Below are 26,426 nucleotides of genomic sequence, written 5' to 3' on the forward strand. Positions count from 1 at the left end.
TTCGCAAGAGATGATGGGCAGACATGGAAAGTTAATGAGACTCGTGGCTAAAAGTCAACAACTTCAGCATATTTATGCTTCTGAAATATCAGAAACTCCAGAGCTGTTGGGACAGATGAGAAAATGCTGATGTTTAACTTCATTTTCTTCCCTACAGGGTCAAGATGATGTCTCCTCACTCAACTCCATTCCTCAGACTAAGGATAATCTAGGGAGGTGATTTTCTGATTTTGTGTTGAACAGTGACTTCTAATGGCAGTAGATCATAAGGACATTATCCTTTAGATTCTGCAATCTGTGAATGAACTGCAATAAACTTCAATAGAGCTCCTGTAGAAGTAACAAAACAACTCCGCTAAAGGACAGGCAGCTATGGCAGCACAAAGCCAGCCCAACCTAACAGGAAAATATTATTGCATGTTTTAAAAATACTTAAATTTAGAAAGAATATTAGACCAAAACCAGCATTGAAATTACTGACAAGATACTGAAGCTCAGTGCTGAAATGTGGAAAGGGACCGCAATGGGTAGTTTCACAAAAAAGAGGAAGCAGCACCACTGAATTAAAAGAGTCAGGAAGAAGCTTTCAAGAAGCGGCAGCTGATATGGAAGCAAGAATAAACCTTCTGCAGAAGAAAACACAGCACGATGGTTCTCGAGAAGGAAGCGGTATGGCAACAGTCCACACCTCACATACTCGTGGATTTATTTATCTATTTTTAATCTCTCTCTGTTTGATTAATGTAACTTCCATTCTCTGGTGATAACTGCTATTCTTCCAGAACACCATATTAAAGAGCTTGCAAGTTTCTATTACATAAAAAATGAGGTCTGTGCCCAACTTTTAACTCCCTGCTACAGCCAATAGCCTGTAAACTGTCTAGAACTTCTCTTTATGAGCAACTGTATGTCTTTTAGCTGGCTATTAGTGCACTGCACAGTTGTTTGAAGCCACATGACAGAACTGATACTGAGGAAGAGGACATCTGGGCATCCCACACACACAATAAAAAGAGAAGTACCCTTAAAGAGTTGCACACACAGAAGCACAAGGAGGATTCCCATATGCCAGGACACCCAGCAGGTCAAAGATTGTATTTTCCAGTAATTGCCAAGGATGAAGTAAATGAGATTGCTGTGCAATGAGCATGACAAGCAAGGAGAAGTCCTACACTGCACCGTGGTCCTAAAGCTGTAGGGCAACATTTACAAAACACACTGAGGAATGGTGTGATGCATCCATTGCTTTAAACGTTTCACCAATTCTCAAACAGTGTTTCCCGAGCTGAAGTAAGTGCAACAGCGTAAACATTTCTGCAATATCCAGACACGCTGCAGTGTACGAATAGGAACTCATGCAGTACCTCAGATAAAAGGTACGTGTAATGAGAAAAGAGAACAAATAGTTAACATTCAAAAGCTTGGAAGCCGCAGTGTGATATCATAAGGAAATTAAGCACTTTTCAGCAAGTGTCTGTTAACTTGGAGGTTTTAAAAGAAACATTTTTTTCTATTAGTTACTGATTTACAATCAAGGAGAAGAAGCAGGCCATTGCCTTGGTCCATTGGTCCTTTCTTGTATCTTCTGCAAGTCTCTTTATTTTTTCCAGACGGGCAGATTTTGAAGATGCAGATTTTCAGAAAGGAGATCTTTGATTTTTATCCCTCCTTTGTTGGCACAGAGCGGAACACACACTTTTTGGCACCTCTCAGGAGCTGCTGCCTTCCTCAGCACTTCTTATCTCCTGCCATGCAGAAACCAACCCACCTACCAGGCATCATCCCAGGTACATAAAAACGGAGCTCTCAGCTGTGGCTGCTGTACAGGAAACCAACATGCACACACACCACTTCCATACTGCAGCATGTGGCATCACCTGGCATGATGGAGCATGTGGACATCAGCAGCGGTGCAGGCTGGCATTACCTGTGTCCTGGCATGCATGATGCACAATGACTGCTAAGGGCAGTGATACCCTTGTTAGACTTCCTGCTGCAGGCTTCATGCAAGCACCACAGAAAGAATTTTCTCTCCTTCCACAGTTCCTCTCTTGTGTCTTTTTGCCATCAGAGCCAAAGCAACACTGGTACATGTAAAGGGATGGCATAAGAGGCAGGGGATGTCCATCTCCTTGGATGGGTTTTAGCAGGTCCTCTCAGCATGGGCCAGCTCATTCTGCTCACAGGTTTGTGGGTGAAGTAATCCTGAGGTTCTCAGCTCACACCCTGCAAGTGTTCATGCTGCTCAGTCCCTGCTGTGACTGCCACCAGCACTGTGTACAATTCCAGACAACAAGACAATTTCAGAGAACAAGAATTCTTAGCAGGATTATAAACATAACAGCATGTATGTTTTTTTAATCAAAATCTTGTTTAATGCCTTCTGCACACAACTGCAGAGTATATCTCATGAGCATGCAATCTCATAAAGCTCATACTTTTGTCTTAGACATTTGTTTTCCCCAGGTTCCATAATGAAGACCTTGGACATGTTTGGCAAAATCATGTTTTACTTCCAGCTGATAGAGAATTCTACTCTCGTAAGTGCTAAAAGCAGTTTGGGATTTCAGATTTCCAGGGAGAATTTTAACTAACAGTTCAAAAGAGCAAAAACAATCAATAGAGAGGCTTAATTCACACGAGAACTGTATTACAAGGCAGATTTCAAACCGATAAAAACTGCTAATCCTCTACTAGATTCTGTTTGGGACACTTAGAGCGAGCTAAGAAGTGAAGGAAAAATTAGAAACAGTTACTTGTTAGAAACTGATATCTTTATTTGCACTGCTGATTGTTTTCTACATCCTTCTTCTACAGAGGAGGTCACATAATTGAGTCTGTGCCAGGAAGCTCAATTCAACTGGCCACCAGCAAAATTATTTTGTGAACGTGGTTTCTAGCAGCTAAAGCACTCCTCATCAATCCATGGCTTATGAAGAAGAAAAGTGCAGAGAGAGGGCAGGCACAGTGAAACATTAAAATTTCAGTTTTCTTATATTATATCGAACTTCCCCTGCTTTCAGTTCTGCACTTACACAGCCACACACATGCATTCAAATCAGCAAACCAAGAAGTTATTTTAAATTTATTTCCTAAACAAGAGGTAGAGCAGTAACATCTGCAGTTTTCTTATTATTGCAAAACAGAATGAAATATTTGCTGCCTGTGTGGCAAGAGTGCAACAAAAACAATCTCCGGCTCTTATGCAATTTTGTTAATTTGGGCTTTAATGTTATTTTACGCTAAAAAGAGTTTTGATTAGCAGCGCGATTTTAACAGCACTTCTTACAGAGTACATAACTGATAGGACAAGTTACAAGAACCGATTTGTTGCTGCTTTAACCAGACATCGCACAGATATATCAAGATAATCCAGACAGGGATTAGGTTTTGCTTTCAACACACAGCACAACTTTCACATCCCAGTTCCCTATTTTATTTGGATGGTGCTGAGGTGCTGTTTCTACCACGTGGTTAACAAATTACAGAAAGCCCAACCCCGAGCACTGCCAAACAACTCCTCACCATTGTCCTTATTATGCTTGGTATCCAATATATCACCCTGTTCTTGCCCTTCACTTCTTTGCTCAAAATAATTGCATCACTGAATTTTCAGAGAAAGCCTGACAGGACAGCAGAGTACTAACCACCCCATGAATGCCAAAGAGCTCAGCAGTGCAACCTAGATTCCTCAGATTACTGCAGAATCAATAAGCTAGGCAGAGACTTAACAGCATCACCATAACCCATAAGAAGACATACTTACAGCTAATCTGCTTTCAGCAAGACAAAAGAAAAGAGGCATTGCCAGATGCTTATGCATCAAAACACAGTGCTGGAACAATTTTAATTAGAAGGGAATATTTTAATTAAAACCAGAAAATCTAATATTGCACGGCCAGTAGTGAAAAAGAGCTTGAGAACAAAGTGGTTAAATTACAGTATGATTTAAACAGCACAACTGAAGTTCTATGGCTAATATGGCACTTTCTTCTTTTCAAAAAGGCATTGTAATGATGCTGTCAGAACCAAAACTTGGATATGATCTTAAAAAAGGAAGGTTTTTGTTCACATAAAAGCAGTGTGCATATGGGAAAACACATGTCTGTGTTTGCAAGGGCTGTGTTCCAGTTCCAAGCCAGCGATCAAAGTGTTATGCTAATACGTAACAATCAAACTATGCCCCCTTTTTTTTTTAATGCCAAATCATGCAAACAGTGACACCACCACTCATGTATCAAATACAGACTCATCTAGATCAAATTTAAAATCAAGCAAGACTGAGAAATATCAGGCTATGACAATAATACTTGATTTCAAACTTAATTTAAAGAGATTTAAAGAGGGATTTAAGTGGATATTAAACCTATCCAGAGCTTGTTCTTTGAAAATTCAGTTTAGCTATAGCTTACATTCTCAAGCCAGATGTACTTAATTACGTGGTACTCATACAAAGAGCCATATTGATTTCTGCATGTTCCAAATAGGTCTTAAATCAGTTTATTATTTGCCTAAAGCTTATACTGAAGCCACATTAGGAATCTGGAAAAGCACTTAAGAATGAGATATCTTTGGGGAAATTATTAACTAAGGCTGTTGAACAAGTGCTGGAGAACCAGTTCCCAATACTCAAGGAAATCTGAAAAACCTCACTGTTCACAGCAGAAGAAACATTTTCAGCCCTTGCTCATCTTGAGTACGGTGATATTTTCAAAACTAAGTCATGGTTATGAGATCAGCACTGCAGGCTTCCTGTGTCTGAGCAACTCTAATAAAGCAGCAGCATTCATCTTTCTTCCTGCCTCACTATTGCAGCACAGGGAAGCAGAGTCTGCATAAGGAAGGCAGCACTTACCACTAACCTCTCCTACTCATTTACTGGCTGGGAGAATTTTAACCTAAACCAACTTCCAATTTATTTCTTTATAAATACCAATCCATTGAATGAAGGAACCATGAGGGAACTGGGCTTGTTTAGCTTGGAGAAGAGAAGGCTCCAAGGAGACCTCATTGTGGCCTTCTAGTTCTCAAAAGGAGTGTATAAACAGGAGGGGGAACAGCTGTTTATGAGGGTAGATAGTGATAGAACAAGGGGAAATGGTTTTAAACTGAGACAGGGGAGGTGCAGGTTAGATATTAGGAGGAAGTTTTTCCACCCAGAGGGTGGTGACGCACTGGTTGCCCAAGGAGGCTGTGGATGCCCCATCCCTGCAGGCATTCAAGGCCAGGCTGGACGTGGCTCTGGGCAGCCTGGTCTGGTGGTTGGTGACCATGCACATAGCAGGAGGTTGAAACCAGATGATCGCTGTGGGCCTTTTCAACCCAGGCCATTCTGTGATTCTATGGTTTACAACTAAAAGTCATTACTCCTCTAACAGAAAATCTCAGTGATTTTCTAACATAATAATAATAACAACTGAAAATACACACATTGCTAATTTTCCCCAATACTGAACAAGCTTAAGCTAGAGAGCAATGCAGGCAAATTTTAGTTGTAAGCTCTGTTTGACATGTTAGCGTTACAGTAAAAAAATCAGTACTGGATCATGACTGACAGCCATAAGTTCCACTTTAAAGAAAAAGCTCAGGAGCTCTTGCTGGAGTCCAACTTAATTTATTTAGTAAAAGCAAATCAAACCCTTGAAGAATTTTATCTACTTTAGAGACAGCTCTTCAAATGTTTTGGCATTAAAAATAACCAAGCATGCACTCTGGGGCCTGGCCAAACCAAACAGCACTTCACAGGATTATTCGGAGACTTTCACAAACTATTTCAAGCATTGAATTTCACAAAAGAGATTTGAACAATGTAACACAAATTGGACTCCTTGGACATTTTACTCAATGTCTTGTTTGCTGAAAGCTGAGTCTTAAGGGTTTAGGGTTTGCTGAAAGCCCAGGCTTAAGAAGACTCCTTCAAGTACTCCTCTGCTGGGGTAAAGTTGGTAATTCTGGCTATTTTCGAGAACAAAAAGAGCAAGGAGAGAAGAAGCAACCCACACCTTCTGCCACCACCAACACGCATTCCAGATATTCATCTGCCATATGACAAAGTTGAAAGTATTGTGCAGATGCAAAGCCTCCAAAAAAAGACTACACTATCTGGCAACAGTAGAGAGAACAGCAGCTTACATGAGCAGGTGGAGCAGCACGTCGCAGGCCTCTTTTGTGCCCAGCTTTGCAACAGGCACCCAACACCACCCTCCTGCCTGCACACACCACAGGCAGCGTGCAAAAGCTCCATCAGCCAACAAACCACGTCCTCCTGCTTGTTCTGCCAAGTTCTTTAGCTCGTGTTGCTAGTTTTGGCCAACACCACCAGGTGGCAACAGTGCTTCGAAAAGCGCGAGTCTCGGAGGTGCATTTTGTTTCACTATTCGGAACAGAGCAGGACCGGATACAACGTGCAGATATAGAAGTTGACCGCTTTCACGTGTGACCCCAAAACAGCATTTGATTTGTAACTCGCACAGAAGGGTTTAAATGCACTTCACCAGGAATGGAAAACGCTGAGAACTGAGCACTTACGATGTAGTTAGGCAGCACACAACACAGCAGCTGAAAAGGTCTGTGTGTAATTGCATGGATGTCCAACCATTTGGCTGGCCTGGGCTGCATTCGGTGATGCATCCAGATGTGGAGTCCTCAGTACAGGAGAGACACAGATCTGTCTCTCCTCTGAGGAGGAGGGCCAAAGAAACAACCCAAGGGATGGATCACCTCCCTGTGAGGACAAGCTGAGGGAGCTGGGGCTGTGCAGCATGGAGCAGAGAAGGCTCTGGGAGACCTAAGAGCAGCCTGTCAGTATCTAAGAGCGTAAAAAAGAAGGGGACAGACTCTCTAGCAGGGTCTGTGGTGACAAGACAACGAGAAATGGTTTCAAACGTAAATCCAACGTACCTCTCCCCTCTTTAACAAAAAAGCCTTTTACAGTGAGAATGTTTCACTGCAGGGGAGTTGGACTGGATAACCTTTAAAAGTCCTTTCAGCTCTAAGGATTCCATCTGGAATGGACTATCCAGGGAGGTGGTGGAATCACCAACCCCAGAGGTGTTCAAGGAGCAATTGGGTATCGTGTTGAGGGACGTGGTTTAGTGGGAGCTATTGGTAATAGGTGAATAATTGGACTGGATGATCTTTTAGGTCTTTTCCAACCTTGCTTATTCTATGATTCTATGATTTTATGGTTCTAGGATTTTATTTTCAAACTCCTTAACAGAAACAGAAAACACGGCTACACTCTTTGCTATTCAGAGCCCTGTGTTTAGCCAGCATATCAAAATGCACACAGTGATGTGCCATCACCTGAGTCAGCACTGCACAGTGCTGCTCTCTCCATGCCCTGCTTTCAGTCAACACAGCGTTACAGATGCAGTGTAGGTTAAATTAGGATATTCTAGCTTAACCACTGTTGAGTAGAGACATCTGCCAATTCATGGCATCAGAACTCTAAGAAAATAAAAAACAAAAGTAAAAATACATATTTTCTCCTTAAATTTTGCCTTAAAACTTTACATCCTAAATGAGTGTACAAATTCTTTCACATTTCCCATGAAAAAGATGAATTCTCACCACTCAAAACATTTCAGCCACGTTAAACAGTGCTGTCCAAGTTTGTAACATTTCCCCTCACATCCCGATCTGTATTTTCAACAAACTTAGAATTACCAATTTTTCATCCAGGTGAATGTGAAGAAAAATACTTCATCACTTATCAAATATCAGACATGACATATTTGTCTTCCCACAGCTGTGAAGCTAAAAGAACACACATTAACCAAAGGCAGTTAAACAACATCTTTTCATCAAGGAGCTCATATGCTCACTTTACTATGCAGCCATCCCATTCAGATTAGATTTCAAACCCAAGGAAACTTACTTGATCTCAGTGCAGTTGACTGCAGGCTGGAAAGGGCAGCAAGCCCAGCAGAGGAGCAGAAAAGCAGAGGTGAAATGTAGCACTCTGAGACCACGTTATAAATATGTTTGACTCAAAGCTGATACAATGCCTTTCCAAAACAGATCATTCCAACACCTCCATAACAAAACATACTCCTAGAATCAGGAAGAAGCTGGTAGAATCTTACCTGAACATGTTTGGGCAACATAATACCAAAGTCATCCAGTTTACATGTTTCTGGAGAATGTGGCTTCACAATACACTGTGGTTTTCACTCTGTGGTTTATATTGCATATGACCTTCAAACTTGTGACTGACCCACACAACACCTCTTCAACAGCCACTGCACAACCTACTTTCAAAACTCCTACAAAAATTAATTACAGCAGTCTCCACATGTAGATATTTCCAAGTCTGATATTATGTGTGTATTGGTTTATCAAACAAAATAAATCAAGGTTCTGAGGAAGGGAAAATTTCAATGCAAGATCACAGGCATGTGAAAAAAGCCAAGTCTATCTTACCCATGGGTACAGGGTCATAGTCCTACTGAGTGTAAGGAAGATACAGACAGTCCTGTTTGTCATGAGGGATTTCTGGCATTAATTTCAATGCTAAGAAGAAATGTGAATGCTCAACAGTGAACACATAGGGAAATGGTGAGAAGAAACAGGAACCTACTGCATTAAAATAGGCAAGGTCTAATGCCAGAAATTTTCTTCAATATGATATCACTGTTTGGAGGAAAATGTTTAAAAAATACTGTTGATCAAAACTGATACGAATATTTATCTTTCAAAAAGTGTTACAAACCACCTCTTTTTTGGGTTAAAAACACAGCTTAATAATTTTTTGCAGTGCTGCAGAGATATACAGCTCAAGAGGCACACAAAACACAGCTTATAATTGATAGTATTCATGCTACAAAACTCTGAAACTATGTAAAGTGATGGATTTGATGGCCAGACATTTTTGCCCATTACCTGACCTCCAACTCAGAGCAAGTTGAGGCTTTTCACCGAATGGTCCTAAACAAAATCAGAACTGAACCAGGTTTGAGATACTCAGCCTTGACTATGGCTTGAAACAAGAATCTGTTAACAGCTTGAAGCTGCTCTGCCCCTTGGCATAAAAATAACCTGACAACTGACAGCTAGTCCGATTTAATGTGCTAGCACCTCCACATATTGTATACCATTGCTTCAGAGGCAAAAGCCTCAGGTCACTCATCTGGGGTCGAAGTGGCACTGTGTCTTCATTCAAAGTAGGATGGCTCACTCTAGAGATCAACTGGGACCTCCTGAACTTCAGCTTCTAGTACTGATGCTCAGACAAACCCTTACCCAACCAGCTGGTGGCTGTGCATCCCACAGAAGTTGTCCATCTCTCCTCAGGGCTCCTGATGTCTGAACACAACTGCGTGCTGAGGTCTCCTGGTGAGACAGAAAGCAGAGCTCTCCTCTCCCAACAGCCTGCAGAAAACCCCTCAGAAGTTAAGGAGTGAAACCAGGCACACACAGAACAGGTACCACATGGTAATAACTGTAATAACACTGTAATCTCTGGAAACTATAAATACAAGCTCTAAAATCGCCTTTACAGGGAAGTTAATGCTTCACTGGTGTTTTATACTAAAACTCAATCAAGACTTGACTGCTATTTTGACTAAACAAGATAAATGTAGCCATATCTTCTGTATCTGAGGAGAACTGCCGTTGCCCAACAAATAAGTAGTATCTCTTTCTGCACTGAACAGCAGCCTGTTGATCAAAATGTCTGATAAGCCTCCACGAAGAGAGGGTTAGCAAGAATATTAAAAAAATAACAGCCACGTAGTAACAAAGAAAATATCAACAGTAGGCAGCATCTGTGAGAGAACCTGTAAGGCTCCTGTTAATTGCATCAGTAATATCTGATAGTCCCTCAAAAGTTAAATATGTATTTCTCTTTTCACATGCATTTCAGCGATTAAAAAGTCACTGGGAACTAACCTGAATATGAAAAGTAGGGAAGGTACTTTAGACCTAAGCTTTGTTTTGCATGTTAATACTCATGGAATATACTGAGTGCTACAAGCCTGTGCTATCATTTTCATTTGTGTAAATCACGACTTAACTATAAACTAAGGCAGCAACATTGTGCACTTGCCTATATGGTATACAGATCAGAAATAATCCTAAAACATGCTCATTCACCAACTATCATGCTCTCCAAATCCAGCTGTGCAATGTTCCTAAATCTGCACATCAGCAGGGACTGTGCATCCCTGTGGGGCTGAGAAACCCAAATGTTTATGAGGAAGAAAACGTCCAGGAATCAAAAAGGGAAGTATTCAAGAATGGAAGCTGTCATAGCACTGCAAGAATTCCTCCCTGGGCATTTCTGAAGAGGTAGAAATGCTTGCAAGAAAGGCACACCCTATAGAGAAGGACTTGAGAAAGCATCACTGCCTAAACTAAAGCCAAAAGCAACCCTTAAGAATTTCCTATTCCAAGATGTGATTTCTTAAACCTTTCTTCTGGATCTCTTACTACTAGCCCAGATCCTTTAACAAAACTCAGCTATCTTCTAGCTGCCCAAAGGTCAATGACTTTGTTGCACAGGATAAAGATCTCTAGTCTTTGTTCATGTGATACAGTTTTTACTGTCAACAGTGAAGCCAGAGGCTGTTGACTCAGTGGAAAAATGCTGGACACCCTTCTGTTAAAGCTCTAGCACAAAAAGGTATAGAAATGCCATACCTGAATTAGCCAGGAACACTTCCATGCTGAAACCACAGAATCATAGATGCATTACACCAATTTACCTGGAGTCTGACATGAGATATGATGCCAGTTGAAGCCATTGCATGCTCCACTATGGATAGGCAGGATGTAATAACTATCAGACGTAATGTTCATGGTGATACTTGTGCAAATTACATATATTTCATTCTCAGTTCATAACATCACATTGAGAAATAAAATCTCATTACAATAAGTTACAGATTTTTCCTTTTTTGTTTTGTTCTGTTCATTTTCTGTATGACAATAACAGGTTTCTCATGCTGCCATATACTGAATAGCACAGCGCAGCATGCAATGGAAGGTGAACACTTGATGTTTCTAGCAGAAGGCTTTGTTGGAAAGTTTAACCATAGACTCAACAGTAAATTTAGAGACATGGAAAGTGCTGAATATAATAATAATGAGTTTTAGCCTTGCTTCTCATCTCCAAAACTCAAGAACCACAAACAACTGAGCATGAAAATGTTAATTCAGACATTTCATTCACAGCAGCTTATTTTAATTTAATGAGGCTTCAGATGGGATGTTTGAGTTCATGGGGAATGACATAAGCTAAGAAATATCACTTCGGGTGTTAAAATTTAGTCCTCAATTTGGGAGTTGAAATGTTTGCCTAGTATAGCGCTGTCTTTAGCATGAACAGAATATCTGGATTTTCAGAACAAAGTCGTGAAAAAAAGTTAGTTCAGATTTACCCTTTTTGTCACCTTACACATGAGTCAAAGTGCGCTCCAGTCCCTGGCTGGGATACAGCGAACCTTCAGGGGAAGCCCCAGTGGTGCTTTGTTATGGATCTGTGATACCAAACATTAATCTCGCTGCTTTTTCTGTATTTCACCAATTACATCAGTCACCTTTTGGTTTCTCTTTCACTCAACAGTACTGGTGATTAGAAAACTGAATCTTTAATTGTGGATTACATGATTTAGACATACACTGCCTGCCACAGCTGTGTGTGCAGTTGCAATCCTGCTTCTTTATTTTAAACTACCCTCAGCTCACATCTAAGCCTGCTGGAGACACACATGTTACAAATCCCTAACAGCATAAACTTCAGCCATCTCTCCAAGTCACCGAAAATCCCGGACAATACAAGCAGGTATCATGCCTGTCAAGCTTCCAGCCTCTGCCTCTGATGATAATTAAATACAATTGTTATTAGGGAAGTGAGGCAAAGCACAGTGACTTCTGTGTATTGTCTTTAACTTGTTCAAGCATCACTGTCACAACTAATTCTGTTTCAGATGACCCTCTATACTACGGCTCTTATAGAAAGAATGCAATAAGAAGTGCAGCAACTGACTGAGAATTTAAGTAAAAATATAATTTTAATTTTTGGATTAAAAAAATAACATAAAATACTGCCAATCAGGGCTAAATAAGGCTCACATTCCTTTAGTTGACATTTCAAATATTTAAAATATCCCAGGGCTTCCTTCACATGCACTGACTTGTCATTTGCATTGCAAAGTTATACAGAAACAATTAGCTGCTAAAGAACTGTATTTTAAAACCTCTGCATGCACTCTGACTCATATGGATGTCATCCACACTTCTACTTACTGAGACTATTTTACAAAGGGCTCATGCAAAACACGATTTGCGCATATGGATTGAAGATGCTATTTTGGCCCTTCTTGTATACATACTGGTATGTAGTCCTGCCTTTGTGGATGGAAATTTGTAATAGTTAAATATAAAAGCATTGGAAAAGGCTGAATATAGGCTAAGATTAATGAAGAAATCTCAGTGCCCACCATCCTTCATTCAATGAACCTCTATGGATTGTAGTCATTCCTGGGTCCAGTTCCCTGAATTCCAAGGCAGCTCTGTCACTTTGATATGGAAAGTCGCACTGACAAACATCAAAGGCCACAGCACAACAGCGTACTTTATGACCACAAGCATTCCTCAAAGGCAGCTTTTCTTCCCCAGTACTTCAGTTTTCATTTGAGGAATAAAGCAGAATTGCATTCAAACAAAAACCACTACAACAACAAGGCTTTAAAAAATAGCTTAAGGAGAATCAAACAGCTCTCCTAAGAAGATTTCAGAATCCAAATGCTGTGCATCAGTAACTAACAGAAATAAATAAATAAATCTTATGCATGGATGTAGATGACATAGATATACAGCTGCGTGAACTACATATGAAGTTAGGAAAACTGGAAAACAGCAAAAGGAACCAACAGGAAAGACTAACAAACCCCCTGATCAAGCACCTCAGTTTGATAACACATATGTTTCTACTGACACAAAGAAGGAAGCAGCAGAAGCATGGGAGCAGGACTGAATGGCATTTCTGGTTGCCAAAGGTGTGTATGATATTAGTGGTTACCAGCTAAATCCCTCAGCAAAGAGAAAATATCACCAACTGGAAACAAAAGGGAAAGAGTCTGTTACAGGATCGTGATGAATCAACCTGTAACATGTTATCACTCAAAGAAAGATAATAAAACACTGGAGGGATGCACAGGCTGTCACATGCATACAAAGGATGATACAGATACTTGGTATGTGGGTAAAGAGTGAACCACAACCTGAGCTCTTCTACTGAAACCCACAAAACGGATGAACGGTGCAGGTTTACAAAGCGTCATTTTTTAATTCTGTATCCCAATGGTAAGCAAAGATCATAATCCTTTTAATGAATTACAGACAACATAGGTCAAAAAACTGTTTTAGTCATTTGTCTTCTTGGAAACAGGGGGTGAAACAGAGCTTCCATGAGATTAAAACTTCATTAGTGCACATCACAGTATTTCCTCCAATTACGCTGCCCACAACCACAGCTACCAACACACTACCGTACCTTCCTCCACCAATCCTAATCCTTCACAGCCTGATTATACAGGCATCCCTGGACATGAAAAAACACCACAGTCTTCCAACTCAACTCTTTTGGTAATAGCAAGACAAGGGGAAATGGTTGTGAGTTGAAGGAGAGAAGATTTAGGTTGGATGTCAGAGGGAAGTTCTTTACTGTGAGAGTGGTGAGGTGCTGGAACAGCTGCCAGAAAGGTTTTGGATGCTCCTCTGTCCCCGGTGGTGTTCAAGACCAGGTTGGATGGGGCCCAGGCAACCTGGTCTGGTATTAAATGTGCCCAAGCCATTCTGTGATTCTGTGACTGTGAGTCTGTGATTTATACTGTACTCAGGCACTAAATATGACATCATCAGCTCTGAACAACTCTTACCAGGTTTGCTGTAGTTCCTATGATTTACTTGTCCTGCACCCAACCAGGCTGAATTCTGACCTGCCATGTCTGTCATTGCACTGCACCTGTCTTGGCAGCACTGGTGACAGATGCAGCAACTCTGGAACCATCACTTCAATTGCAGGGCACTCATTTCAGCAAGGTAATCAAGAAGACAACAGGCCGAAGGACCACTACAGATATATAGATAGATAGATACGCCATATATATGTGTGTGTATATAAAGGTGTAAACATCCACATTGAAAAACACACAAACTACCCCTTTCTCCTCAGAACTCAAAGCAGACAAAATCCAAAGAAAAAGAGAGTAATACTGAGTGGGGGAGGTGCCCATCCACTAGCAGCAGCAGACAGAAGAGTTTGGGATATTTACTCTCACAAACAAGCAAAGCCACTGCAGAATACCTCAGCTGATACATACAGCCAAGGTTTGAATAGCAGATAATGGAAAGAGTAATTTCAGCTCATGGGCTGATTTGAAAAATAAAAAAGGGGTTGAGCAGAACAGCCACAAAACAAACAAACAAACAAACAAACAAAAAGTGCGTAAACATCAGAAGCCTCTGATACTAGAACATGAACAGAGCATGCTAGCATCTGGACAGAATTAAAAGGAAACCTAACCATAAAATGAAGCACAGCTGTGCATTACAGCAGGGTCCTGAAATGATGATTCAGAAGGCAGGCCTCTTCAAACCACCTCCCCTCTGCTTTGAGCACAGTCACCACCAAACCAGTGACACTAGCAGGAATTTACATTAAATTTCCTTAAACTTTCCTTCCTATTAAAAATAAAAATAAAAAAAAATAATAAAATAAAATCAACATTTAGAGAATTCACAAAAACCTTTCTACTTTTGCAACATTTAAATTATTTTAACTAAGTTCAAATTAGATAAGTGGAAGTTCTTCTTTCAAGAAAAAAGCCTGAGAAGTCACCTATTTTACAGTTTCAATATGAAAAACAATGGAAGAAAATGACTGTGGCACAAGAGCTGGTTTCAGTTCTTGCCAGGGAAAGCTCCTACCAGTGTTAACATGTGTGGGCTGTAGCAGTTTCTTAACAGCTCAGACTCCTGTCTCCACGCTCTCCAGTAAGGAACACATCAGCTGTCACTTTGGGTTGTGCTGCGTCCATAGTCCCTACAACACACACATTAAATATTTTGCTAGAGCAAATATCGGCACTTCCTGGAATCTGTTGCAACTAATCATCTTTACCACCAGCTTATGTTAGCAAGGCCTGATGCATCTGAAACCAAAACTGATTTCTATCTGAATAACTCTATGTAAGATTTATTTATTGGCTGGCTAGCATGCTTATCATGCCTTAGATGTTGAAATTAACAGAAGAAGGTATTTAGATGCTATTCTGAATTACTGTAGAACCTCATCCTAGGCTACATAAATAACTTGGCAGCAGGGTTACAGGTTTCTATAATTCAAGCTCTGAAAAACAAGTTCTCATCCTACACACACTGCCCAAGCAGGTCTGACAGTGCTGAAGGCTCTGAGCTCTGTGGCTGATAAGGGAAGAGGTGTTTTCACCAGATGGGGTGCCCCTGCTTGCAGCAGCACCTTCCTGCTCAGTCCAAGCCTAAAAAATACAGACTGTAAAGTTCCAAAGCAGAGTAGCTGGTGATTTTTGCTGAAGAGCCTTCTTTTTGTAAGCAGCTATTGCTTTTTCACTGAAGAGCCTTCTCCTTTCTATAAGCAGCTATTGCACTGTAACATGTGAGCTGCAAAGATTTGGATTTCTAAACAGTAGATAAGGACACTTTAGAACGCTGATTAAACTGAAGGGAATTCCTTACACTAAGATAAAATCAGGAGCACAGAGTCAAGAAAAAAAAACATTACAATTACAGAATGCAATCAAGCAGTAAATTTACTTGTCTGAGAAATGTTTCTGTCTATAACACTATGGCTTTATATTTTAAACCACTCTTCAAGGTGACTGTGTGTTACATGAGAAAGCAGTCTCGAACTGTACTGTACTGAAACACTTTTGGAAAGCTCCTCATCTAATGACTGCAAAACACATCAGAAACCAGGTACTTCTACCTGACCATGCAGAAGGAAGCTTTACAAGTAGAAACTTCTGAACTCCTTCACTCACATTGCTTAAAACAACCTTAAAAAAACTGGAGTGTTTTCTCCCTCCAGTCTGGTTTAGATCTACTCAAGACAGTCTCCACTTCAGCATCCATAAAGGCACTTACCCTGCATCACACAACCAGTTACACAGCCTCCAGCAGTCACACACCCACACACCTCTGCTGTCAATAGATTCACTGTGCTCAAAGATAAGACATTTTCCTTCTGTGATGATTCCTGGGTCCTCTTGGGCTGCTTTCCTCTTGCACTCTTCAGCCATCTCCAGGGTTTTGTGGAGAAGAAGAGTATGGGAAAGGAAAGCTTTGTACAAGTCCTGTGCAGAAACAAGAGGAACTGCAAAACTCAGGGCTCAGAGGAAACATGTGATGTACATATACAGGGCTGAAACAAAACAAGACCTTTTTCTTCCTTTCCAGGGTGCAGTCACAGTATCTACAGTTTCTCCTAACAAGAGCTGCTTCCACCTGTTACCAGACAGAAGGGATGCCCTGGCTCTCGGATTAGGAATAACTGGGAAATGACTCTTGCATAGGCAGGTCTGAGAAGTCCTTCATCTACAACAGTGCTGTTGTGACACACCCAGCAACAGATCTACCAGCCAGGGAAACATCCTCAAATCCATGCTGTAGAGCAACATTCTCCTCAAGCAGACCTATTTCTGTGACCCAATCTTCACCTGCTTCCAAAGGACCGCCGTGCCAGATTCAGGTGATGGGGACTGAGGACAGAGCCAAGCCAGACACTCTGCAGCCATACATAGAGAAAATAAGTGATAATATCACAGTTTGCTTTGAAAATTGGAAATGCTAGCAGGCTGCAATAAGGCTCTGTATGTATATTTTTGGAGAAATACATTGTTCTCCTATTGCTTTATTTTAATCAAATGGTTGGAGAGTGAAATGAGTGTTAAACAGTGCACATACACTTCCCCAGCACTGACTATGAAGGTTCCTAACAGCTGGACATACAGATTTCAGCAAGAGACATTCATTCCACATTGCAAAATTCCTAATTACAGCACAGTAAAGCATAACAAAGCTGTAAGCAAAACCAGTGTCCTGCAGAAACATTAAACACCTTAGCAAACTGCCTCCAAATTAGCCAGGCAAAATAGTGTTGCCTTTGAGGGAACTACAGCCGAATTTATGTGAGGAACCCAAGCAGTGGTCTCACCACTCTTCATGCCATCTGCGTAGCAGCCACTGGAAAAGTGCTTATGCCCCTTAGCTATACTGTACGACCTCTGAAGATCTATATTCATGACCCACCTGAACACAGGAGGTACAACCCTGTGTTATACTGCAGTGTCCCTCCTATGAAGGAACACTGAGGGAGCTGGGCTGCTTCAGCCTGCCTGGAGAGAAGGCTCTGGACATGTTCTGTGATTCAATGATAATACAGCTCTGCTTTATGATAGCTCTATGGTCATATTGTTTTATTATCACTTTATACTTAAATTTCAAAGTCTACTGTAACAATACCCAGAGTCAGTCACCAAGATACCACCCCGTGGGCTTGAGCAAAAAGCAGGTTGTTTTTGTGACGCAGTTTCCTGTGTACACCACAGCAGTGCACACTCTGGTTTTAGGTCTCATGTTCTTACAGATGTTATAGATATGCTGGGTCACACCTCTCTTGAGCTGGACTCAAACACTCAATAAAGATTTTCAAAATACCTTATACTACAATGACTCAAACCCAAAACCTGGATTGATCCAGAGCCCATTAGAAGTCTCAGTAAACTTAAATCAAGTTTTAGAGATGCCAGATCAGATAGGCAGCTCAGTTCAAATTGCAGTTAATGGTCAGTACCTAGAATGTTTTCTAAAGATGTTTTCACAAGAATTCCAGCTTGCCCATGCTCTCCCCTAACCAGCCCAGGGAAGTTAAAGAATACCTCATGGGGATAAACAACAGAAGGATGCACAACACTTTGGCATGTATCACAAGCTTACCTCCAGCACTCCTCATCTCTTCCCAGTCACCTTCCTGGTGTTCTAAGCAGCTCACAGCTATCCACCACCACACCGATGATGATGGCTCGTGCAACAAACACTGTCAGTAAAACTGCATGAAAGCATTTGGTGGCAATCAGCAAGCTTTCTTTTCCCCTCATCAGCACCGTGCTCTGCAGATCAGCACAATGCAAATTCACAGCTTGTATTACAGAGATCTCTCAGCAGTTTGAAGACTGGGATATGGGGCAATGATTTTAAACTAGAAGAGGGGAGACTCAGATTAGATGTTAAGAAGAAATTCTTTACTCAGGGGGCCCTGGCACAGCTGCACAGAGCTGTGGGTGCCCCATCCCTGGAGGTGCTGCAGGACAGGATGGATGGACCCTGGGCAGCCTGATCTGCTGGCAGGGGGTGATGGAAATGAATAGGCTATAAGTACTTTTCTAATCCAAGCCATGCTGTGATTCCCTGATTAACTGCATCTCAGCTGCTATCCAATGTTATGTGTCTCTTTTAACATATCTTCAAAGTTTCACAGTTGTTTTTTTATAAACACAATGACAGTCTAATACATTAAAGTAATACAGAGAACATTTTAATGGATAACAAATTAAGTTAATGTACCTAGAAGCAATTAAATGACTTTGCCTAAGGCAGGAGATAGGAAGTTCATGGAAATACAGAAGTATCATATGCACCATCACTGGACAAATCCACTTTGTCATACAGTTTCATCATACAGGACACTAAAGGATTCTGTCATTTATCCATATCACCATTAATATTAAATGCTACTCAGCGATAGAAGAAAACAGAAGTCTAACAAAGGGAAATACCTCAATTTCCCTTCAGCGTGTTTACACAATCCTGAAACTCACTGCATTGCAAAAGCATTTGGCCAGCACTCTCAGACGTACAGTTCGGTTTTTCTGTTGTCCTGTGTCTAGTCAGGATTTAGACACAATGATCCCTGCAGGCTGTGCCAATGGAGATGTTTTCTAACTCCACTTTCAGTTTTGTTGAAAAAAAAATCACAGTACAAATTTGTTTCACTCACTCTGAATCCACCTGAGAGTTCAGCAGCAAGAGAACACTTCAGAAGAACAGCACACGTCTTACATAATTGCTTCTACTATCTTCTGAGAAGCATGAGGGAGGGAAAGAAAAACAAGAGTGACATCTTTTACTTGTCATCCTGCCCATGCAGATCTGTCCTTCATCTCAAATGCATGGGAGTCAGTTTGTATCAGAAGCTGAAATATTAGATGGCAGCTTTAGTCACAAAGATAATGCAGTATTCCAGGGCAGAAAAAAAAATGCTGTTGAGCTGTTACAGCATATCTCACTGTACTAACAGCCATAATTACACAGCCAAAGGAACTAAATGCCTCTCCTAGCTTTACATGTGGCCATTCAGATAGCTGAGCACTCCTGACATAAGCTCTGCTTTGTCTCTTCCACTTGATCCTCTATCTGTATTTTTCCTCCCTGTATGGTTTGCAAAAGGCTTCCACTTTCTAAACTCTAATAATATCTTAATATCTTCTAATAATTAAGCCTCACGTGACAAAAACATCACCACCACATCATTCCAAAAGGCAGAGCTGTTAGAAGTGCTGGTAATACAGTAACTAAGATCAACCCTACACTATTTTCAGCAAGTCAAGTAGCTGCTATTCACTGTGGGTTTTATTTTGGGATTTAACTTCATTGGTACTTGCATTCAGCTTCAATGTTCAAGATGATTTCAAATCGCCACACTATTAAGATCTCTGCTACTGATGCAGGTGTTAAGTACCAGCTTTACAAACACCATTTCCAGCAGTTCCTTCTGGATTCCGTGGCCTCAGAGTTGGCCACTAAACAAACCAGATACATTGCTGTGAAGGGACAGAGCCAGACCCTGCTCACACAGACATCAAATGGATGGTTGCAAAACTATCACCCAGCACTCAACTGAAGAAGAGCCACACGACAACCTCACCTCTGTGGGACAGAACTAATGCAATTCCTACTGAGTTCCTCCATGAGCAAGAAGAAGGCTTTAAGAGCTGAGCTTTAAAACGCATACCACATATTTTATGTGGTCAAAGTTGTTACCATTCAAGAGTTGCAAATTCTGTTGATCCTATTGTAGAAACTGGGCTTCAAAGTAAATCATTCAGAAGACTTACAAATACTCAGCCTGATCACTGGAAGTAAAATGAGATCTTAGATTAAGCCCAGCTACAAAGGGAGTGCTGGTGTGAGCACTGGCTTGTAGGCGACAGTAGAGAAGGCTCCTTGGGTCTTGTGATCGGAGGATGCTGGAGGCGAGGGCAAATAAACAAACCATAACTAATCTGAAGCCATGCCCACTTGCTTTGATTGCAAAGCCAGCCTGAAATAAAGAGGACTGGACATTCTGTTGCTTCACAATTGAGAAATGCTGCAAGAACAGAAAGAAAAACCAAGAAAACACCAATCCTAACAAAGTCCCCATGTTACTCTCAAGCTCCTCGAGCACAGCATTTCCTAAATGGAACTTCCAAAAGAGAACAGGGAGTATTAGGATTTATTAAACCGTGCTGCATGGTTGAAATTATATCACCACAGACTCTTCTGGTATATGCTGTGTGTTTTCCTTGTGATCCAATCAACCTGCCAGACAAAACCTTAGTGCCTTGTAACTTAATCTCTGTGATACACACAGATATAAAATCAACTTAACCAGACAGAAGCAGATAGAAAGTACGACAGTGCCAAGAGAACCACTGAAAACAACATGTCTGACCATGTGGATAAAGCTGAACATACCCAATTCCAAGCCACCACAAATAGCACTGAGCAACTTAGATACTATCATTTGTTCCTTGGTACTTCTGTTATTTGTACAGAAATAACAGGCAGGGCCGCATTACATGCTTTAGGACTGTGAGGTAATCTAACATCTCACGTTGGCCTAACAAGAAGACGACCGAGGCCGATGCTCTTCAACCACTCGAATCTGTGCTCGGTTGTTCAGAGCAGCAATCACTATTTCCTCACCCAGCACCAAGAATTCAAAGATAACTCAGAACAGGCCGAAGAAGCCACACGGTGCCCTGATGCCTGTAGCTGCAGTCAGATGATGCTGGTTGCTATTCAACGGAAGCGAGCAGCTTCCTGTCGCCAAGGCAAACGTGAACTGACTTCCATTTCAAGCCCGTGCAGTTACTGCTCCTCTAAAGATCCACAGTCTAACTTTCATTCTGGTGATTTTACATTTAAGTTTCCTCCCAGGTTATACAAATGAACGCGAATATTCAACATTTAATTTCCTTCTTCCCACTTCTACTCACCTTCCCAGTTCTCCCAGCTTTCACTCTGGACTTGGTTTCCTACCTGGACCCAACACACGTTTGTGTATTTTATCTGATAGACTGCCAGTGCTTCCCATTGCTCGGGAAATAGAGTCCTGGGAAGAAGCAAAGTACGGGCCAACAGCTTCTTGGGGTATCTGAGCAGCTGATTCCCTTATGGAGGGTTTTTCTCTTCATTCTTATTCTTTACACACAGCAGAGATAGAAAGGTTATCTATTGTGTTCATTTAACACTCAGTACATGCTTGTTTAAGATAAAAATGAGGTTTGCAAGCACACGCGGTGACCTTCCTGCACTATTAATGCACAGCAGCAATATCAGCAGTACCACAAGGCAAGTACACAGAACGGCCCAGGTTGGAAGGCACCTCAATGATCACCAAGCTCCAACCCACACCACTGCAAGCAGGGCCACAAACCTCCACACTTCATACCAGCCCAGGCTGCTCAGAGCCCCATCCAACATGGTCTTGAACACCTCAAAACACCACAAAACCCGTTCGTGGTGCTAAGCCCGACCCGCACGCTGTCGGCCTGCTGCTGCCCGGGCCCGTCCCGGCGGCGAGAGCCTGCCCCCCTCCCACCATAACCACAACCACAACCAGCAGCCCAGAGTCACACTGTTCCCTCCGGACGGCGGCACTTACTGTGTGCTCAGGAGCGAGGAGACGCGGTGGGAAGCGGCGGCAGCGGCACAGCCCCGGCGGTGCGGGAGCGGCGGAGACGGCCCCGCTCGTGGGGCGCGGGGAGAGGCAGGAAGGGCGGCGTTATGTGCCTCCGCCCCGCCCGGCCTGGAGGGGAGCTGCGGGCGGGGAAGTAGTTGGCAAGTTACCGTGAGAAAGTGCTTCGTACGAGGTTGGGATCCTTCGGGGCTGGTCGCTTTTAAGTACCCCAGGAATAGGCAGTATAAGTTGTCGGAAGGTGGGAAGCGTGAGGGAACTGCGAGAGGCAGGGCGGTGTAGGACTACAGAGAAGTCCCCCTTGAGCAGCTGATGTGAACCTTTCGGAGTTAAGATTTCTTCTCACATCGTACTTATGGACAAATATCTGAGCAAAAAGATAACGTGGACAGCTGTCTGATGGTGCAGGCTCAAGGGTTATATTAAGTGGGGTTACATCAGGAGAGCAGCCAACTGCTTGTGGGGTTATGTGGGCCTCTGTTTTAGGTCTGGTTCTTTTCCTGCTCTTATTAAGGACTTGAAATTATACCAATTAGGTTTACATCACTAAGGAGCTGTTGTTATAGAGCATCCAGAGAGGGGCTATGAACATGGGGAAGGGTCCACACAGCAAGAAGTATGAGGAGCAGCTGAGGTAAATTGGTTTGCTTAGCCCAGAGAAGAGGCCAAGGGGAGGCCTTGTATTCTCCAGTGACAGCATGGGGATGACAGAGCTGGTCAGGGTAGGTTAGGAAAAGGTTCTTCAGCAGAGCAGACTAATTAATGTGCTGGATTTTAAAGGAAGACACTAGGAAGCTAACTGAAGTGAAAGCATGAGCAGCTGAGGCAATAAATGGCACAGGAAACAGACAGGAAAGAAGATCAAAACCATACAGATTCTACAGTTAAAACTGGAATAAAACACCAACGAACTTGTTAAATCAGTTATCTTTATTTATATAAAGTATTTGATCAGTGTGCTGAACCCGCCATTAGAGGCTGTTTTGCTACTTTTAGTAAAAATAAACATTTGGAAAAAAAAAACAAAAACATCTTGGAGAACATATCCAGTCTCCAAGCTTATTTCCTTGTAATCATGTTTGCATTTATTATTATTTATTTTCATAACTATTGCAACTAATCTAACAACGGGTGCCCTTAGGAGGAAGGGAATGGTACCTCACATAGAATATCCCCAAAAGTTTATTTCCTGCAAGTGGCAGCGAGGTTTCTATAACGCACCAGAACACCTAAACTCAGCCTGTGCCATAGCAGCGTGGTACAAAACCTAAGTCTATTCCGCTTGCTTCACCCCTCCGTGAACATTCTGCAACATCAGCTGAGAATTACCTGCTTTACAAGTCACACAGGAAGCCAGTTTAAGTACCCAGATGGCCAGAGTTTAACTCTCAGAAGTTACTGCAGTAACAGCGAAGAACTTGTATCACAAATTTGTTTGAAGTAACTGAATCAACAGGACAAGAATTAAAACCCAGCTGCGACATGTGTTGCTACATGGACCAACACCAGCCACAATTATTAGGCTATGATATTAAAAAGGGACATTGTCAACCAAGTTATTTTGTCTGGACATAAAGTTACAGGAGATCAAATACTTGTGAAGTGATAAGTTCAATTTCTGTATACAGCTACCTCATACACAGATCCCTGGGCAGCCGATGTCAACCTTTAGAGTAACTTGCATAGCAACAGCGAGTAAGCATTAATTGCTGAAAAGACAGGTATCAATGGAAGCTGTTAAGGCATCAGATGGAAGCTCCATTATTGTTATTTTTCCTAATGACTAAAGTTGAGAGTGCCCCTTTGAAAAGCTTTTGTTACAACAGAAGTAAACTCATTTTGATTCCATTATTACAAGAAAGCTACCAACAGAATGACTTACAATTGTTAAACATCAATTAACATTATGCACGCGGCTCAACTGATTTGTAAAGGAAGTAGCAGCAACATGGGATTCTAGAAGGTTGAGTTTCTGAGTTTCTGCAGGATTTATTGGAAATATTATAAAGGTATGGGCAAATACATCGTGATTTTACATTGTTTTAAGAGTAGCTTATGGTAACTATAAACATCATTGAAAACGCCTGCTCGTAGTCCTTACTCTTCTGATATATTTAAGAACGAAACATCAGGGACATCATTATACAATGCTGTCATTGTCATTTTGCACATTCTCTGAATATAACTTACTTCAGTGGTTGCATAAAATTAACACCTGTATATAAGCAGCTGTAAGCCCAGGCTGGTTTCAGTTGCTTCTCTGAAGGAGTGTGTTGAGGGTAACTTCCACTGTCTTCCTTGTTTAGGAGGAACAGAAGCTATTAGGATCACTGAGCAGATAGGACACACATTAGTGAGTCTCTTCGGTAAGGCGGTGTCACTTCTCATCAGTCACTTCTCTGGTCCATCACTGTACTTAAACTGTTTTAATACCAATTTTGATTTTAATCTATAGCTAAGAGTGGTGGAAGAACAATGACAGCTGAGCCACTGAACACCTGTACCAGTTTGAAATGCTGTCACAATGTTTTTTCATGGCGGAATATTCACATTCTTTCTTACTGCACAACTCGAAAATTCAGGTTATGTGCACAAAGACCCTCATAGTGTTTCCACTGCAACTTGCGAAACATACATTTTAGATGACCTTAATGCAATTTACAAAATATTTTTAAACGATTTTATATTTTTAAGATAAAAGCATCCTGAGAACGTTACAAAGTTCATTTTACAAGCCCTTCACTTCTACTATGCTTTATTTATCCCCATGGTTCCTAATCCGACGAGTTTATTTTACATTTAGTATCTATCTTGGTGCTCTATGTCACAAAATATCTTTTAGTAAAAAGTACACCACTGGCATTCAAGTAACCCAGCCTAACACCCAGTTTACAAATTAAATCTTTGTCATACGCTCAAGTTCTGAAACAGGCCAGGAAAAATAAACCAAAATACAGAACCAATATTTTGGTCAAACACTTTTAAGTTACGCAGTTTAATATTTTGGCAAAAAAAAAAAATTGATTAAAAAAATAATAACAATAATAACAATAATTAAAAAAAAGATGTATCCTTTTCAATATATTTTCCTTTCATTTTAAACCAGATGTAAACGTACAATACAAAGAATGACAGCATTAAAGTACTTTGCTCCTGATTTTTTTTCTTCCTTTTAACTTCTGTAAAGTACTTAGGAAAAGCAGACAAACAAAAACGTTAAGTGCTAAGAATGAACTGAGTATCTTTGGGCTACATAAAGTGTTACTGGAAAAAATGTAAAAAATAAATTAGCATTTTTTCTGTTTTTTTCCTCTACAGACATGCAAATAAATATTCTTTGAGGAGATTCTAATGCAATATTCTAAAGTTGTTATCTTCCCATACTTCTTCATCAAGACTAAAGCTTCACAAATAATCTTGACCATTTTAATAAGAAGATTTCCATTAATATGTACATTATTTTTGTAAAGGGAGTGTTCAGGGTTAAAAATATATTTCTTTTTTAAAAGCTAAGTCTGCCATCCTGATGGCAGTCAGTCAAGCTATGGAACAGAAGAGAAGTCACAGAACATTCTTCAGTTTCTCATACCCTAGATCATAGGAAAGAGACAGAGTGAGTTAAGGAGGTAAACAGCCTGGATTCCAGGAATGGAGAGAGACAGTGGCTCACATTAATATCTGCATGGCCAGTTTCTGATACAGCAGGAGTATCTACTAAAATAGACTGCTTTTTTTCCCCACACATACATATAAATTTTTATTGTTGGCCAACTACACAAGTAGAGATACAGCTAAGGTTGCCACAGTGAGAGAATAACATTATCTAGGGTTCCCATCTGGACCTACTTTCAGAAGAAGGCCAGGTGTTGAACACAGACTATGTCCAGATGGTACACTCCAGGCAGGAACATAACTACCTAAAAGGAAGAGTAAACCACCTCAGGAACATCTTAATTATATTATAAACAGATAACTCAGAGTCCTGCATATATTTTAGGCAACAATCAGAATCTGAAGTGACTAAAGGATCTAAGTAATAAATATGTGAAATAAAAAAAAAAAAGAAAAAAAAAAGCATATTTGTGGCACAAGCTATCATTGTACATCTGCTTTGTTGACTAGTTTCAGGAAAAATATTTTCAGGGATGGCAGAAGGTAAATGTTACACACTGCTCTGAGAAAAAAAAAAATTACATCAAGAATTTCACATCATTTTTTAACACTTCGTTAAATGGGCTGAATCTATCGGGCAAGATTCTCATCTTTACTGTTCCATCAGCACCACAGGAGAATATGTGATTTGCTGGTCCCGTCTCGATTTGCATGACTCCTGTCCCAATGTTTCTGAACAGAGACTGTCGAGAATGCTCGTTGATGAAAGTGTGCAGAAGATTAAACGTAGACAGACTCCACACCTGAAAAA

At 41.1% G+C, this 26,426-nt stretch overlaps 2 protein-coding genes across 2 annotated transcripts in view; both read right to left on the minus strand.

Annotated features, from left to right (window-relative positions):
- The window catches only part of TNFAIP8 (TNF alpha induced protein 8), a 33,914-nt gene extending 11,817 nt beyond the window's left edge, over window positions 1–22,097 (minus strand). The window contains exon 1 of the mRNA XM_015849982.2: window positions 21,971–22,097. Within this exon, the coding sequence (XP_015705468.1) occupies window position 21,971 (1 nt within the window). The 5' untranslated portion in view covers window positions 21,972–22,097. The remainder of the gene's footprint in view (window positions 1–21,970) is intronic.
- An 818-nt stretch (window positions 22,098–22,915) lies between these two features.
- The window catches only part of DMXL1 (Dmx like 1), a 65,059-nt gene continuing 61,548 nt past the window's right edge, over window positions 22,916–26,426 (minus strand). Inside the window, exon 45 of the mRNA XM_015849942.2 lies at window positions 22,916–26,418. Within this exon, the coding sequence (XP_015705428.1) occupies window positions 26,194–26,418 (225 nt within the window). The 3' untranslated portion in view covers window positions 22,916–26,193. The remainder of the gene's footprint in view (window positions 26,419–26,426) is intronic.

Source organism: Coturnix japonica, chromosome Z, assembly GCF_001577835.2.
Source record: "Coturnix japonica isolate 7356 chromosome Z, Coturnix japonica 2.1, whole genome shotgun sequence".
Classification (NCBI taxonomy): domain Eukaryota; kingdom Metazoa; phylum Chordata; class Aves; order Galliformes; family Phasianidae; genus Coturnix; species Coturnix japonica.